The sequence below is a fragment of the Pongo abelii genome, chromosome 10 (assembly GCF_028885655.2).
Source record: "Pongo abelii isolate AG06213 chromosome 10, NHGRI_mPonAbe1-v2.0_pri, whole genome shotgun sequence".
Taxonomy (NCBI): Eukaryota; Metazoa; Chordata; class Mammalia; order Primates; family Hominidae; genus Pongo; species Pongo abelii.
This window is the reverse complement of record NC_071995.2, coordinates 115,674,146-115,692,600: the sequence shown is the minus strand read 5'-3', so window position 1 is coordinate 115,692,600 and position 18,455 is coordinate 115,674,146. Positions and strand designations below refer to the sequence as shown.

General features: G+C 46.0%; 1 protein-coding gene and 1 long non-coding RNA gene across 5 annotated transcripts in view; one reads left to right on the top strand and one right to left on the bottom strand.

Annotated features, from left to right (window-relative positions):
- The window catches only part of RNFT2 (ring finger protein, transmembrane 2), a 121,997-nt gene that overhangs the window by 11,317 nt on the left and 92,225 nt on the right, over positions 1-18,455 (bottom strand). For all 4 annotated transcript variants that reach the window (XM_054526533.2, NM_001133921.1, XM_054526535.2 and 1 more), the window contains 3 exon segments: positions 15,178-15,327; positions 13,104-13,169; positions 12,845-12,946 (listed from right to left, as the gene is read on the bottom strand). In XM_054526533.2, the coding sequence (XP_054382508.1) occupies positions 12,845-12,946; positions 13,104-13,169; positions 15,178-15,327 (318 nt within the window).
- LOC129049240 (uncharacterized) lies at positions 427-10,527 on the top strand. Its single transcript, XR_008512168.1, has 2 exons — positions 427-711; positions 10,127-10,527. It is a non-coding gene; the product is annotated as an uncharacterized LOC129049240 (long non-coding RNA).

Below are 18,455 nucleotides of genomic sequence, written 5' to 3'. Positions count from 1 at the left end.
GGATCACCTGAGACAGGAGTTCGAGACCACCCTGGCCAACATGGTGAAAACCCGTTTCTACTAAAAAATACAAAAATTAGCCGGGCTTGGTGGTGGGCGCCTGTAGTCCCAGCTACTCAGGAGGCGGAGGCAAGAGAATCATTTGAACCCGGAGGCAGAGGTTGCAGTGAGCTGAGTTTGTGCCACTGCACTCTAGCCTAGGTGACAGAGCAAGACTCCATCTAAAAACAAAAAACAAAAAACAAAAAAAAAGCAGGAGGGAGAAGGAATAGGGAGGGCTTGGGCGGGTTGGGATGTTAAGGACAACTTTACGGACATACTGACATTTGGGTAAAACTTGCAGGACGGTGAGGAGTGCGCCCTGATGAGATCTTGGGGAAAAGCACTTCTAGCAGCAACAGCATGTGCAAAGGCCCTGAGGCTGGACTGTGTTTGATGTGCGGGAGGAACAGGAAGGAGAGGATAGCTTGGCTGGGATTGTCGGGGTGGATGGGAGAGGGAGATGAGGTCACAGAAGTGATGGAGGGTGAGGGGTGCAGATGGTGTAGGTACTTGTGGGCCATTGTGAGGTCTTTGGCTCTTATTCTGAGAGAAGTAAGGGGCCATGGCAGGGCTTGGAGCAGAGGAGTGACCTGATATGATGTGCAGTTTAAAGCGATCCCTCCGCCTTCTAGGTTGAGAATAGAACACAAGGGTCAAGAGGAAAGGCAGGTAACTAGTGCTACAATAAACAGATACATGCACGCATATGTTCACTGCAGCACTATTCACAATAGCAAAGACATGGAATCAACCCAAATGCTCATCAATGATAGACTGGATAGAGAAAATGTGGTACATATATACCATGGAATACTATGCAGCCATAAAAAGGAACGAGATCATGTCCTTTGCAGGGACATGGATGGAGCTGGAAGCCATTATCCTCAGCAAACTAACACAGGAACAGAAAACCAAACACCACATGTTCTCACTCAATGAGTCAGAGCTGAACAATGAGAACACATGGATACAGGGAGGGGAACAACATACTGGGGCCTGTTGTGGGGGCTGGGGGAGGGAGAGCATCAGGATAAATAGCTAATGCATGTGGGGCTTAATACCTAGGTGATGGGTTGATAGGTGCAGCAAACCGCCATGGCACACGTTTACCTATGTAACAAACCTGTACATCCTGCACATGCATCCTGGAACTTAAAATTAAATTAAATTTTAAAAAAAAGAGAGAGCCAGGCATGGGGGCTCAAAATGTAATCCCAGCTGTTTGGGAGGGTGAGGCAGGCGGATCACATGAGGTCAAGAGTTTGAGACCAGCCTGACCAACATGGAGAAACCCCGTCTCTACTAAAAATACAAAATTAGCCGGGCGTGGTGGTACATGCCTATAATCCCAGCTACTCGGGAAGCTGAGGCAGGAGAATCACTTGAACCCTGGAGGCAGAGGTTGCGGTGAGCTGAGATCGTGCCATTGTGTTCCAGCCTGGGCAATGAGAGCAAAACTCTGCCTCAAAAAAAAAAAAAAAAAAAAAAAAAGAGAGAGAGAGAGAGAGAGAGGCAGGGAGATTGGAAAGACCAATGGGTTCCACCATTCTCTGGCTGTATAACTTGGACAAGTAATGCAACCTGTTTGTGCCTCAGTTCCCCCATCTGTAAAATAGGGATAGAACCCCCTCATTGGAAGATTAATTAACATGTTAAAAGTACTTAGCTATGACAACCAAATGCAGCACATGAGTCTTGATTGGTCCCGGGGGGGGGGGGGGGTGGGCAAAAAAATGCCAACTATAAAGGGTACTTTGAAGGCAACTGGAGACATCTGAATATGTACCATATATTAAATAATATTTTATGTTAATTTAAAATTTCCTGGGTGGCCAGGCACAGTGGCTTACACCTGTAATCCTAGCACTTTCGGAGGCTGAGGCGGGGGGATCACTGAGGTCAGGAGTTTCAGACCAGCCTGGCCAACATGGTGAAATCCCGTCTCTACTAAAAATACAAAAATTAGCCAGGCGTGGTGGCACATGCCTATAGTCCCAGCTACTTGGAAGGCTAAGGCAGGAGAATCGCTTGAACCCAGGGGGCAGAGGCTGCAGTGAGCCGAGATCGTGCCACTGCACTTCAGCCTGGGCAACAGAGTGAGCTAGACTCCGTCTCAAAAAAAAAAAAAAAAAGAAAAAATCCTGGGCATGCTAGTGGAATTGTGATTATCTGAGAGTATGTCCTTGTTCCTGGGAGATGCACACTGAAGTATTTAGGGATGAAGAATCTAAATGTCTACCACTTACTCTTAACTGGTTTAGGGAAAAAAATTGATGTCAAAAAAAGGGCAAATGTAAAATGTTAATGATCAGTAAATCTGGGTGAAGAATAGAAGAGTTTCATGCAACTTTTCTGCAGGTTTGAAATTTTTCAAAATGAAACGTTTGAGGAAAATAATAATATAAAAATCTAAACAAAATGTTTTTTTAAAAGCAAAACCACAAAAAAGAAGCTAGGCACAGTGGCTCATGCCTATAACCCCAGCACTTTGGGAGGCGAAGGCAGGAGGATGGCTCAAGGCCCGGAGTTTGAGACCAGCCTGGGCAACATGGCGAGACTTCCTCCACCCCCATGCCCCGTGTCTCTACAAAAAAAAAAAAAAAAAAAAAAAAAAAAAAAATTAGCTGGGCATGGTGGCATGTGCCGTCCCAGCTACTTGGGAGGCTGAAGTGGTGGGAGGATTGCTTGAGCCCAGGAGGTTGAGGCTGTAGTGAGCTATGATCATGCCACTTCACTCCAGCCTGGGAGACAGAGTGAGACCTTGTCTAAAAAAATAAAAATAATATAAAAAAGAAGGCACTTGGAATAATGACTGGCAAATAGTAAGTGCTCTGTAACTGTTAGCTATTATTATAGTAATAATGATTATTATCTTATATGTTTACTGTTTATTATCTGTCTTGCCATGCCAGGCTGTAAGCTTCTTGTAAACCCCTTCATTCCTAGCATGGTGTAGAGTGGGTGCCTAATTGTAGACAGCACTCTGAAGGAGATTTCCATGGTATTATGGAGGTGTGTGACAGAGGGACCAGTTTGATCCAAGGGGTAGTCAAGGAAGGCTTCCTGGAGGTGGGGACACTTGAGTCGAAGCCTGAAGAACATTTAGCAGTTAACTGGGCAGAAGAGAGGGGATGGAGATAGAACATTCCAGGCTGAAGGAAGTCTCCTGTGCAAAGCTCCTGAGATAGGAAGATGTTTGAGGCACTTGAAGACAGCTAATGTGGCTGTAGTTGGGGGTGCAGGGGAGAGAGGGAGTGGGGAAAGGAGAGAAGTCCACACAGAGCCGTGAAGACCATACTGGATTCTCATCATGGTCTGGAGGGCAGGACCCAGGGGTCAGCAAGCCCTTCAGCTTCTACAGATTCCCACTATGGCACCCATTACCCTCTATGATGGCCCTTCTCTCGTCCAGCCCCATCCTCGCACCCTGGAGTAACTGATGTCATTGACATGCCACATGACCTTCAACCCATGGCTTATTCACAGCCTTCCAACCAACTTTAGTATCACCCTGGGATGCCCTTTCTCCATCTTGACCAGCTGGGTGCATGCCCAGTTCTTTTGGAAGACTCAGCCAAGCAATCATGTCTCCCTTGTTTTATGATGTTGCCCCAATTCCATCCTGTTACTGTCTCCTGCAAATGTAAGTACTGATCGCGTCTTCTCTCCTATGCCACTCTTCCTGGTGAAAACTCCTCTCAAAGCATTGCATGACACTTCCGGAATTATTTGCAAATTCATCTGATTGTTCACTAGATTAACAGCTCTCTCTCTCTCTATATATATATATATGTATTTTTTTTTTTTTAAACTGGGTCTTGCTCTGTCGTCCAGGCTTGAGTGCAGTGGTGCGATCACAGCTCACAGCAGCCTTGATCTTCTGGGCTTGAGCGACCCTCCTGCTTCAACCTCCCAAGTAGCTACAACTACAGGCATGTGCCACCATGCCTGGCTGATTTTTTAATTTTTTTGTGGAAATGGAGTCTCACTTTGTTGCCCAGGCTGGTCTCAAACTCCTGGCTTCATGTGATCCTCCCACCTTGGCCTCTCAAAGTGCCGGGATTATAGGTGTGAGCCACCGTGCCCAGCCACTGGATTGAGAGCTTTCTGAGGGCAGAACCTGGCTTTATGCTGAGTACGGTTCTTGCTCAGATGCTCAGTAAATATCTGTTGACCAACCGAATGGGACTTAACCATGCTACCCTGGACAAAAGAGGTACTTACATAGGAGAATGCAACACAACCCCTGTTCACATAAACTTGGTTAAGTGAATGGGAAATAGCCATGAAATTTAGCAGTTTTTTCACTCATTCATTCAACACATTCATTGAGGCTCTCACACTTCTAATTTAATAGTTCTCAGATGTTCTGGTGCTAAGACCCCTTTATATTTTTTAAAAACACTGAAGACCTCAAAGAGCTTTTGTCTATGTGGTTTAAATTTGTCTATATTTACAAATTTAGAAATATTTAGAAATAGAAACGGAGACATATTTAAAACATAATGGCCAGGCACGGTGGCTCACGCCTGTAATCCCAACACTTTGGGAGGCCAAGGTGGGCGGATCACGAGGTCAGGAGTTCAAGATCAGCCTGGCCAACATGGCGAAAGCCCGTCTTCACTAAAAATACACAAATTAGCTGGGCATGGTGGCGTCTGCCTGGAATCCCAGCTACTCGGGAGGTTGAGGCAGGAGAATTGCTTGAACCGTGATGGTTGCAGTGAACTGAGATCGTGCCACTGCATTCCAGCCTGGGCTACACAGTGAGACTCTGTCTCAAAAAAAAAAAAAAAAAAAAAAAAAAAAAAAAAAAAACAACCAACCAACCAACCAAAAAAACCCCATAATACACAAGCACATATTCATGAGCCACCAGAGTGATGACCTCCTCACAGGTGATGCAGCCTCTGGAAAACTCCACTGTACACTCATGAAAGAACTAGAGCAAAAAAGCCAATAATGTCTTAGTATTATTATATAAATGGTTTTGACCTCACAGACCCCCTGAAAGGAACCCCCAGGAGTACCCTGGCCACACTTTGGGAACCACTGTTCTAACTGCTTAGTCAACATCTGCCCCGCCCTCTAGGTGGTAAATGCCATGAGGGCAGCCATGTTGTTATCGTACTCCTACTGTCCAGCCCTGAGCTGGCACAGAGTAGGCGCTCTGTCAACGGAGAGGACAAATGAATGGGAATGCAGATGACAAATGACCAAACAGGAAAGTCTGGTGATACTAGGGTGACGAAGGCCTGGTCCCTGCCCTCCGGGAGCTCACAATCCCTTCCTCAGAGAAATGGGAGGACAGAATCTGGTGTCAAATGAAAAGGTTCAAAAAACCAGGTTTACCCAGGGCCCAGCTGAGGAGTTCACGGCCGTGGACTGCCTCCAGCATGTGGAGAAAGGTATGAACGTCTACAGAGGAAGGGGGAGGAAGAAGGAGCCCTTTCTCAGCTGAGAAGGATAGGATCGGGTGGATTGATGGGCAGTGGGGAAGGCAGGTGGCCCTGGATTGTTTTTTTGTTTGTTTGTTTCTTGGGTTTTTTTTTTTTTTTTTTTTTTTTTTTTGAGACACGGTCACACTCTATCACCTGGGCTGGAGTGCAGTGGTGTGATTACGGCTCACTGCAGCCTCGACCTTTCGGGGCTTGAGTGATCCTCCCACCTCAGCCTCCTGAGTAGCTCGACTACAGGCATGCACCACGGCACCCAGCTGATTTTTGTATTTTTTGTAGAGTTGGGGTCTTCCTATGTTGCCCAGGCTGGTCTCAAACTCCTGGGCTCAAGGGATCCACTCGCCTCAGCCTCCCAAAATGCTGGGATTACAGGTGCAAGCCACTGTGCTCGGCTGGCCTTGGATTGTTAACTGCCCCCGGTCGTGCCTCCTGAAGCACAGAATTGGAGTTAAACCAGTCACCTCACCCTCACCCCAAATTCTATCCAGATCTTGCCCAAAGATCCAGAGCAGGCAGGTGGGACTTGGGACAAGAGCCTACAATCACAACAGCCAGCCCCAGTGTGAGAGAAGAGGCTTTGAGTGGGAGAGGGGCATTTCTGGACCTAGCACTTGGTGTTCAGGGTGAGCTGAGAAAGCAGGAAGCAGCCAGGCCTGGGTCCAGGGGGATGAATGCAGGTGAGGAGGAGAAGAGACAGTCATGAGCCACTACCCCTTATAAAGTATAAATACACCGGGCACAGTGGCTCACGCCTGTAATTCCAAAATTTTGGGAAGCCAAGGTGGGTGGATCACTTGAGGCCAGGAGTTTGTAACATGGAGAAACCCCGTCTCTACTAAAAATGCAAAAATTAGCTGGGCATGGTGGTGGGTGCCTGTAATCCCAGCTATTCAGGAGGCTGAGGCAGGAGCATCGCTTGAACTCTGGAGGCAGAGGTTGCAGTGAGCCAAGACCATGCCACTGCACTCCAGCCTGGGTGACAGGGGGAGACTCTGTCTCAAACAAACAAATAAATAAAATAAAGTAGGAACACGATACCAGGCCCAGTCAATGTTCTTTATGTGCATAATTGCACCCTAGTCTCATAACAGCAAACAGACAGGTCAGTGAGACTCAGAGAGGGGGAGCTATGTGCCCAAGGTACACAGCTGCTAAGTGGCAGGGTTGGAATCCAACTTGGGCATGTGAGAGGCAGATCTCCATTATGGCCCCCAGTATCCCTTTCTCCTGGTGTTCATAGCCTCGTGTATCCCCTTCCTTTAAGTTAGGGTGGCACCTAGTGACCTGCTTCCAACCAGGAGGACACAGTGAAGGTGATGGGATGTCCCTTCTGGGATTGGGTTACAAAAGACTGTGACTTCCAGAACTCAGGGTATCTACTGGCCATAAGAGCCAGTGAGGAACTGAGACCTTCAATTTCACAGCCCATGAGGAACAGAATCCTACCAGCAACCACACAGCAGAGCTTGGATGCAGCTCCTCCCCAAGTTGAGCCAGGAGATGACCACAGCCCTGGCAATACTTTGACTGCAGCCTGTGAGAGGCCCTGGGGCAGAGGACACAGCTAAGTTGTACCTGGATCCTCTCTCTCTCTCTCTCTCTCTCTCTCTCTCTCTCTCTCTCTCTCTCTATATATATATATATATATAATTTATTATATATATATATAAAATTTATTATATATATATAATAGATATAATTATATAAATAATATATATATAAATTAAAAAAATATATATTTTTTGAGACAGAGTCTTGCTCTGTCACCCAGGCTAGAGTGCAGTGGCATGACCTTGGGTCACTGCAACCTCTGCTTCCCAGGTTCAAGTGACTCTCCTGCCCTAGACTCCTGAGTAGCTGGGACTACAGGTGTATGCCACCATGCCTGGCTAATTTTTGTATTTTTAGTAGAGACGGGGTTTCACCATGTTGGCCAGGCTGGTCTTGAACTCCTGACCTCAGGTGATCTGCCTGCCTTGGCCTCCCAAAGTGCTGGGATTACAGGTGTGAGCCACCATGCCCAGCCTTTTTATTTTTTTGAGACAGGGTCTCCCTCTGTCACCCAGGCTATGATGTAGTGGTGCAATCTTGGCTCACTGCAGCCTCCGCCTCTTGGGCTCAGGCAATCCTCTCAGCTCAGCATCCTGAGTAGCTGGGACCACAGGCGTACACCACCAAACTTGGCTAATTTTTGTATTTTTGGTAGAGATGGGGTCTCGCTATGTTGCTTAGGCTGGTCTTGAACTTCTGGCCTCAAGCAATCTGCCCACCTTGGCCTCCCAAAGTGCTGGGATTATAGGCATGAGCTACCATGCCTGGCCTGTGCCTGGATTCTTGACCCGTAAAAACTGTGAGATAATAAACATTTGTTGCTTTAAGCCACTGAGTTTTGGGGTAACTTGTTACACGGCAATTGATAACTGATACAAAAAGCATCTGACTTTGTAGTGAAAACCCTTACTTATTATAGAGAATCTGGGAAAGGATGTTTGAAGCATTTAATTACGAAAAATGACATTACTGAAAATGTGGCTACTACCAGACAGGTCACACACACACACACACACACACACACACACACACAGATACATACCCCTAACCTCAGATCCTCTTTAATCACACAAACCAGGCCAGCCATGTCCAGACTTAGAATTAAACACTAACACTGAATATCGGTATAATACACTGTGATTTTCAAAACCCATATACAGCCCTATACATCATCTCATATAACTCTTAAAAAAGTCCTACGAGCTGCCCAGCAGCTTGTCAGTCTTGGACGACAGATGACATGGAGGGTCAGGGTCACAATGAAATGTGTTGCTCAGGGTTACAGAGTTAGTGCCTAGGATATTGTTGGTGCTCAATAAGCCCTCAAAGCATAGATGACTGGATGGAGGAGTCAGAGGTAGGTGTCAAGAACTCTGATCCCAGCTCAGCCATTCATTCATTCCGAGGAGGCAACGTGCACAGGCCTGGCTGGACACAGCAGAGACTATTCCCAGGAATTTCTGGAAAAAGTTCTCTGATCTTTTAATGCAGCCCTGGGGGCATCTCAAAGCCTGAGACCAAGCCTTATGGAATGGGCATGGCCAATGGCATCAGAGGCTCTGGATTTGAATCCTGGTTCTGTGACTGAGGAACAACAGGACCTCAGGCAAGTCCATCCCTTTGTTTTTCTGAGCCTGAGTCTTTGTCTCTATTAAATAGGGTTACTATGTCCCTCCCAAAGTGTCTGTGAGGATGGGGACAGATAAGGTCAAGTATGAAGAACTTGTAAGCACGAAATCAACAGGAGTCACCATTCTCCTGCCCTCTTGCCTTCATATCATAAAACATGCAAAAAACCAAACTCATAGTGACCAAGAATTGGAGGACAGTTCATTCTCTAAATGCACTCTTACTCTTCTCTTTGGCAAAGGATTTCTTTAAATGAACCAAGCTTCTCACTTTGTGTTCAAAATGCCCTTTCCCTGGCTCCCTGTAGCCTGTCAGAGGGCACACCATAAATACTTGCAGAGTGCCTAACTGGGCAAGTGCGCTCCTGAGCAGAGCATTCTAACCTCAGAACATGCTCAGTGTCTGCCCAACTAGCTTCAATTAACAATCTGCTTCCTGAGCCCTAGCTCAGGGGGTAGTGGGTGGAGTGGGAGTGACATATTGAGCTTAAAGGGGAGACAAGGTGTGGCTTTAGCCTAGTGGGCCCCTCTGCCCCTTCCTTCCTTCCTTCCTTCCTTCCACCTATCCATTCACCCACCCACCCATCTATATACCCACCCATCTGTCCATTCATTTGCTCACCCACACTGTCACTCACCCACTTATACCTCTATCTACCCACCTTTACACTCACCCATCCACTCCTCCACTTGGACACCATTCCATCCATCCGTCCATCTGTCCATCCATCCTATTTACCCACTCATCTGTCCATCCATTTGCCCATCCATACAGTCACTCACTCACTTATACCTCTGTCCACCTACCTTTCACTCACCCACCAACTTCTCCACCTGGCCATCATTCACTTCCATTCATCCACCCATCCATCCATCCATCCATCCATCCATCCATCCATCCATCCATCCATCCACCCACCCACCAATCCCATCCATCCATCCATCCATCCATCCACCCACCCATCCATCCTATTAATCTAAACATTCCATCCAACCATCCCATCCATCCTTCCTTCTGTCCATCCATCCATCCATCCATCCATCCATCCACCCACCCATCCCATCTGTGCATCCATGCATCCCTCCATCCATCTGTCTGTCCGTCCATCCATCCATCCATCCATCCATCCACCCATCCATCCATCCATCCAATATTTACTGAGACAGTACTGTGGCTCTGCTGCTAAACAAGACAGACATGGTATCTGCTCTCATGTTGCTTGTGATTTGGCAGAAGGGAGACAGACCTTGCCCATCTAATTACCCAATGAACTACCTAGTTAACAATTGGAATAAGTGCTAAGTAGGAAAAACACAGGCATCTATGAGACCATATAGCTAGGGACGTGACTAGTCTGGGGAAGCAGAGTCAGGAAAGGCTTTATGGAGGAAGCAACATCGAAGCCGAGTCATTCATTCATTTGTTCATTCATTCAATGCTTTTAGGAATCAGCATGACCCATTTACCTGTGTGAATCGTCTCTGCGTTTCCAGGCCTAGCTCACAGCAACAGAGCAAGACTAAAATGTGTGCCTGGCCTGGTCATATGTACAGTCTTCAACCAGCACTGGATGTGGCTGTTACTCCTAGATCTGGGACAATGGGTGTCTTGTCTGACTCCTCCCAAGAATTTCTAATCCCGCTGCAGGAAGACATAGCGGTATCAGGAGAAGAATGGAGGAGAGACAAACAGACTGAGGCTTAGAGAGCTTGTCAGACTTTCACCTTGACATCATGTTCAAATCGTCCCTGCTACCAAGAAGGAACTACAGATGGCTCTGAAGCATATGAAAAGATGCTCAACCACGCTCATAATTAGGGAAATGCAAATTAAAACTGCACTGAGATACCGTTTGTCACCTGTCAGATTGGCAAAGCTCAAAAGAGGCTTGGTAACGCTGTGTGTTGGTGAGGGAAGGAGCAAGAGGCTGTGTCATACTGCATACTAGGAGCATAAGTGGATACACTCTTTACAGAGGGCAGTTTAGCAATAACTGTCAAAACTGTGTACCCTCTGACCCAGTAATTCTGCTGCTAGGAATTTATCCTACCAAGAGCTCATGTGTGTGTGAAATGGGATGCATGCCCATAAGAGCTAATATTTATTGAACCCTGACCACGTGCCAGGAGCAGTTCTAAATGCTTCCCTTGAATTAACCTTTAATCAACACTATGGGCCCAGGTTGGTGCAATTGATCTCCCCATTCTGGATCATTCATGACAGCCTTATTTGTAATAACAAAAGATTATCAGCTACTAAATGCCTATCAATAGAAGAATGGTTAAACAAACTGGTCTATTCATAAGATGGCACATTATACAGCTATAAAATAGGATAAGGAGCAATCTCTAAGGTAGAGTTTTAAGTTAAAAAGGAAGGTGCAGAAAACAGCATAGGTAGCATGTACTATAACTTATGTCTTTTTTTAAAAAGATATGTTTGTAGGTATAAATATATACACACATATACATACATATGGTGACAGGCCTCCTTTTTATATCTTTCAAAGATTTTTTTAAAGTAAACTTTTTTTTTGGAATAATTTAAGGCTTACAGAAAAGTTGCAAAGATAGAACAGAAAATCCCAGTACACCCCTCACTGGGTTTCAGTTTCCCCTAATGTCATCATCTTGCATTACCGTGGTACATTTGTCAAAACTAAGAAACCCACGTTGATATGTTACTATTAACTCAACTCCAGACTCTATTTGGATTTCATCAAACCCATTTTCTACTAATGTCCCTTCTCTGTTCTGGGATCCAACCCAGGTCCCAGACTGTGTTTAGTCATCATGTCTCTTTAGTCTTCTTTTTGAATGTTGATTCATGCAAATATATTATCCATTTAAAAAGAAATACAATTGAACATGAAAAACAACCTCCCCCTTCCAAATCTCCAAACGGCAATAACAACAGCAACAAAAATGCTTGTCGACATTAAAAAGGAACCCAACTTCTATCCCCCTACCCGTAAGCCTTTCCATGCCTTTTAGTCTCCAGGCTATGCCTCCTCCAAAAACGCTTCCCAACCTGGAACTCATCGCTCTCTGCCTCAGTCCCCCGAGACACTGCATGAATCTCTCTTACACGGCACTTATCACTGCCTGCCTTGCTTCACAGTTATTTATGTAAGTGTCTGTCTCCCGGCGGAGACTGTGAGCTTCCAGAGGAGGGGACGGGATCTGCGGGCCCTCTGCCTCTCCTTCCTGGTGTCAGATAGGATGCTTTGACCCCAATACACATTTGCTGAATTGACACCTAGTCCCTGATGTCAGGAGGAGGAGGGACACATTTAGGGAGTTAAAAGGAACAGGCCAGCACTTATGACTGTGGGCTGGTGACCCACAACTAATAAAAACAAATGGTAATAATAATTATACAGATGACAATGATAGTTCTGGCAACTTCTATGGTTGAATAATTGAAATTTAGCTCTTTCCATGGATAATCTACTTTAATCATAATAATAGCTCTATGAAGTAGCTGTTATTATTATGTCCTTTTTTTTTTTTTTTTGAGATGTAGTCTTGCTCTGTTGCCCAGGCTGGAGTGCAGTGGCATGACCTCGGCTCACTGCAACCTCCACCTCCCAGGTTCAAGCAATTCTCCTGCCTCAGCTTCCGGAGTAGCTGAGACTAGAGGTGTGTGCCACCATGCCTGGCTAATTTTTGTAATTTTTTTTAGTAGAGACAGGGTTTCACCATGTTGGCCCGGCTGGTCTCGAACTCCTGACCTCAGGTGATCTGCCTGCCTCGGCCTTCCAAAATGCTGGGATTACAGGTGTGAGCCACCGCACCTGGCCACTATTATATCCATTTTAGACATGAGAAAAACCAAGGCTCAGAGAGAGAGTGACTGACCCATCAGGGGTCAAGAATGCTGCTGAAATTCACATGCAGGATATTTTGATGTTACACCATACTGAATTTAGCATGTCTACATTTTACTAAGGAAACCAAGGCTCAAAGAGGTGAAATAATGTGCCCAAGTCCACCCAGCTACTAAGAGGCAGAGGTAAGATTGGAACCCAGGTCTGGCTGACTCTAGTCTTAACCGGATTGGCTCCCAGAGACCCATGCCAGAGACCCGAGGACTGACGATGGGGAAGGGTCCTGCTCTCCCCCAGCCTTGGTCTCCAATGGTCCCGCCTGAACCCTGCTCACCTGGCACAGGAGAATCAGAGGCTCTCGGAACTCGGCCTGACAGATGGCACAGATGTCACCGGCTTCTGTGCACTGCTGCCCGGTGGCTCGGACTCCATAGTTCTATTTGAGGGAGGGGAGAGGCAAATACAGCTATGGACGCTCTTGGGAACTATGCCCTCAGGAGCACTGTGAGAACTGTGGGCTGAGGAAGGGGTCACTGCTCTTTCCAGTTCCTGATTCTCAGGACCTCGGTGGGGACCACCTGAAGCCAACTCACCTGAGAGGTGCAGAGAAGCTTGAGGGCTTTCCTAACTCCGCCCACACGTCCACAGATGTCGAAGGACTGAAAGGAGAGCAGGGTGGTAGCTGAAAAGTACCCAAGGATCTCTCGTGACCCCTGCACAATCACCCCACCCCATCCTCTGATCCTCCACCCATTTTTGACTCAGAACATTTTTAGGGCTCCTCTTCTCATTTGCACTTCTTTCTTCCCAACAGTGTTGCATGGCTTTTGTCTTGTTGCCTAATATCAAGAGTTTCCCCTGCTACCTAGGCCAGAATAGCAAATATATGGCATGCATAGGGCCTATTTCTTCTCCCAAGCCCACAGCAGGCATTGCTAATCGATCACAGCACTCTTCCTCTGAGCCCAGCCCACCCTGATAACCCTTCTCCATCTAGCACTCCAGTCAGCCACTGTGTTGATCAGAATCAGCAAGTAATCAGTACACCCCAACGGCTGATACTACATGGACTGCCTGGCCAGTCCTGCTGGAAGGAAGGAAAGAGAAGAACTCATGCATCCTCCCAGGATTCTCTAAAGCCAGAAATGGAGAACCAAAGAGAAAGAGAAGGATGTATGGATTTTTAGGGGGTAAAAAAACCTCTGATTTGTACTAATGATGAAAAAAAAAGCACTGCGTACTAATTTGAGGAGTTGAGGGTGTGCAATTTAACACAGATACTATTTTTGAGGTAAGAGAGATAGAAAACATTCAGTGGAAGTGTGGTTGGGAGCTTATGGCTTTAGAAGCAGCCCGCCTGGGTTCAATGCTTGTTCTGTTGTCTTTACCTGAGTGACCTTGGGCAAGTAACCTCAGTTTCTAACCTCCCTGTACCTCAGTTTCTTAACCTGTAAAATGGGAATAATGGGGGCCAGGTGGGGTGGCTCATGACTGTAATCCCAGCACTTTGGGAGGCTGAGGTGGGTGGATCACTTGAGGTCAGGAGTTTGAGACCAGCCTGGCCAACATGGTAAAACATCATCTCTACTAAAAATACAAAAATTAGCCAGGTATAGTAGTGAATGCTTGTAATCCCAGCTACTAGAGAGGCTGAGGCATGAGAATCGCTTGAACCTGGGAGGCGGAGGTTGCAATGAGCCAAGATTGCGCCATTGCACTCCAGCCTGGGCAACAAAGCGAGACTCGGTCTAAAAAAAAAAAAAGGAGTAATAATAGTATGTACCTTGAAGTGTTTGTGAAGATGACTATTGGAAAGAATATCATATGGTGAGCTTCATAGGTGAGAAATTAGGGTAGATTGAACCAGAAAAAATACTGATACATGTTACAATGTGGATGAACCTCAAAAATACAATGTTAAATGAAAGTGCCAGACACAAAAGGGCACCTATTACATGATTCCATTTATATGAAACATTCATAATAAGTATATTCATAGAGACAGAAAAAGCAGATTTGTGGTTGCGAAGGGCTGGGGGAAGGGGAGGTTGGAAGAATGGGGAGTGACTGCTTAATAGGTATTTCTTTTCAGGGTGATGAAAATATCTTGGAACTAGACAGAGGTGGTGGTGGTTGCGTGACATTGTGAATCTGCTCAATGCCATTTAATTGTACACTTTAAAATAATTACAGGAGGCCGGGCATGGTGGCTCATGCCTGTAATCCCAGCACTTTGGGAGGCAGAGGTGGGCAGATCACTTGAGGTCAGGAGTTCAAAACCAGCCTGGCCAACATGATGAAACCCCGTCTCTACTAAATATACAAAAAATTAGCTGTGTGTAGTGGTGGACACCTATAGTTCTAGCTATTCAGGAGGCTGAGGCAAGAGAATCACTTGAACCCAGGAGCGGAGGTTGCAGTGAGCCGAGACTGCGCCATTGAACTCCAGCCTGGACAACGGAGTGAGACTCTATCTCAAAAATAAATAAATAAAATAAAAATAAAACAGTTAGTGGTTAATTTCTTGTTGTGTGAATTTTCCCTCAATTAAAATAAATAAATAAATAAATCAGCATGGGTATTCTAGGTTGCCCAGGAGCCCCCTGAGGCCTGACTAGTGAATGGGGCCCTCCTTAGGCCGGCCCTCCAGCCTTGGGGCCACCTCACCTTGCAGAGGCTGTAGAGAACGATCAGGACCCCTCCCAGGAAGTAGCTGTTGGAGGAGTCGTCACCCATGATGTATTTGTACCACAGCTGGATGGGGACAAGGGATCGGAACAGCTGGCTCAGCTCCTCGATGACCAGATAGAACTTTCCCTGCAACCACACAGAGAACATCAATTATTATTAGCAGTAAAGACCCAAAGGACCCAGCTGGGGGGGCCCCCCGCCCCGGGCAGTGATGACATTCCAGGTCACAGGCAGGCCATTAATCAGCTCTGGAAAGCACTCAGGCCAGCTCCTAATGGGGCTGTGATATGGCCAGGGAGACGCGGCCCCTGCCTGCTGCCCTCACCCACCACCCAGCAGCCCAGAAGACCAAAGTGCCCAGGATTGAGGATCAAGTTTCAGGGTAGGAGAAACTCTACACCTTCAGGCAGAGGGCTGGAGAGTGGGTCACCCTCTGGGTCTTGCTGTGGCTTGGAGGGCTCAAAGCCCAAGGTGGGGGCATAGTCCCTGCCCTCCGCATCCAGGCCATCCTCATCTTTAGAGGGCTGACTCGAGCATCACAGGCGACTGCTCTCAGGGGCCCAGGCAGGATGAGCACAGAATGCAGGTAAAGCCAGGCCATAAGGCCCAAAACGGGGAGATACGTGTCCTTCCTAGCTCCACCACCTGCTCTTTCCAAGGAGGCAGGATGAATACCTAGTTGTGTTGAGAAAGAACAGGGGCCGGGTGTGGTGGCTCATACCTGTAATCCCAGCACTTTGGGAGGCTGAAGCAGGTGGATCACTTAAGGTCAGGAGTTCGAGACCAGCCTGGCCAACATGGCGAACCCCCAACTCTACTAAAAATACAAAAATTAGCTGAGCGTGGTGGCACACCTGTAATCCCAGCTACTCAGAGGCTACTCAAGCGAGGCAGGAGAATTGCTTGAACTTGGGAGGCAGAGGTTGCAGTGAGCCAAGATATCACACCACTGTACCACTGTATTTCAGCCTGGGCAACAGAGCAAGACTCCATCTCAAAAAAAAAGAGCACGACTTGGGTACTCACACTGGGCTGGGATTGAACCTGAACTTGCTGGATGTTCATGACCCTTAGTTTCCCCATCTACAGAATGGGAATCAGAATTCCCACCTTACAGGGTTGCTTTGAGGATTAAAGGAGATGAACAGGATAAGCACCTAGCATTATTCCTGGAGAAAAATCCTATTTCTCTTCCTCCCCTTCACCTTGGACAAGTCCCTCAAGCTTTCTGTGGCCTGTGTTGTAAAATGGAGATGAAAATACGCCCACTCTGTAGTGTCTAATAAAGTTGAATACATACCTACTTTATGACCCAGCAATTCCAGTCTGAGCTATTTACCCGAGAGAAATGAAAACATATGTCCACACGTATGCCAGTGTCCTTAGTGGCTTTATTCATAAAATCCCCAAACTGGAAGCAGCCCAGACGCCCATCAATGGAAGAATGGATAAACAAACGATGGCGTATTTATACAACAGGATGCTGTCCAGCAATAAGAATACACGAATGCCTGATGTTCACGATGACATGGGCGAATGTCACAAACATTATGTGGAATCAAAGAAGACAGTCATGGAAGAATATTTGTTGTATAATTCCGGTTTATACTAAGTCCTAGAATAGGTAACACTAATCTGAGATAATAGAAATCAGATCCCTGGTTGTCTGGGGTGAGAGGTGGGGAGAACTGACTGCAAGGAGGTGTCAGGAAATTTTGGAAAGGGATAGAAAGATATATATATATATATAGATAGATAGATAGATAGAGAGATAGATAGATATATTTTTTTTGTTTGTTTGTTTTTGGAGACAAGGTCTTGCTATGTTGCCCAGGCTGGAGTGCAGTTGTACGACTATGGCTCACTGCAGCCTCGACTTCCCAGGTTCAAGCGATCCTTCCACCTCAGCCTCCCAAGTAAATGGGATCACGGGTACACAACACCACACCTACCTAATTTTTTTGTATTTTTAGTAGAGACAGGATTTCACCATGTTGCCCAGCTTGGTCTCAAACTCTTGGGCTCAAGCAATCTGCCCCTCGTCAGCCTCCCAAAGTGTTGGAATTACTGGTGTGAGCTGCTGCACCTGGCCTAGAAATATGAAATATTTTATATCTTGATTGGGATGGGGGATACATGGGTGTGCACATTTGCCAAAACTCATTGAAATATACACTCCTAATGTGCGCAATTTATTGTATTTAAATCCTGCTTCTATAAAGCTGATTAAATCAAACAAACAACCCTGCCCCAAGCATCTACATCTGTAAAAATATGAATAATCTTTACTCCAACAATTCTATGTCTGGCAATTTACCCTAACAAAATAATCAGAGATATGTGCAAAGATGTGCCTATAGGAATTGTCACTACAGCATTCTTTGTAATACTAAAAAATAAATAAATAAATAAATAAATAAATAAATAAAAGTAAAAAACACGATGTACAAAAAAGAGGGCCTGATTATGTTAGAGATCTATAATGGAAAGCCATACAACCATTAAAAATGTATCCTGAAGAAATAGCAACTTTATGGTGAAGAAAGCAAATATACATTATATTAATCAGGTGATCAAGGTTAACATCCCCAGTGAGAAGTCATTTTGACATCCTGAACCCTCTGACATGGTGCCATGAAAAGATACAGTATCACTTCTGTGGTATTCTCGCCAAAACTCATCAATAAATTCTAATCTAATCATGAGAAAACAAGAGACAAATCCAAGTTGAAAGATACTCTCTCTCTTTTTTTTTTTTTTGTAGAGAGACGAGGTCATGCTGTGTTGTCCAGGCTGGTCTCAAACTCCTGGGCTCAAGAGATCCTCCCACCTCAGGCTCCCAAAGTGCTGCGATTATAGGCATGAGCCATTGCACCTGGCTCCAAGTTGAAGGGGCCCAACACTCTTCAAAAATGTCAAGATCATGAAAGACAAAGAGAAGAGCAAGGAATGTGAGGTTGGAGAGAATTAAGGAGACATGACAAGTAATATAACATGGGATCCTGGATTCAATCCTATTCTCTCTTTCTCTCTCTCTTTTTTTTTTTTTTTTTTCTTTTTTTGAGACAGAGTCTTGCTCTTTCACCCAGGCAGGCTGGAGTGCAGTGGCACAATCTCAGCTCACTGCAACCTCCACCTCCTGGGTTCAAGCAATTCTCCTGCCTCAGGCTCTCAAGTAACTGGGATTACAGGCACACACCACCACGCCCAGCTAATTTTTGTATTTTTAGTAGAGACGGGGTTTCACCACCTTG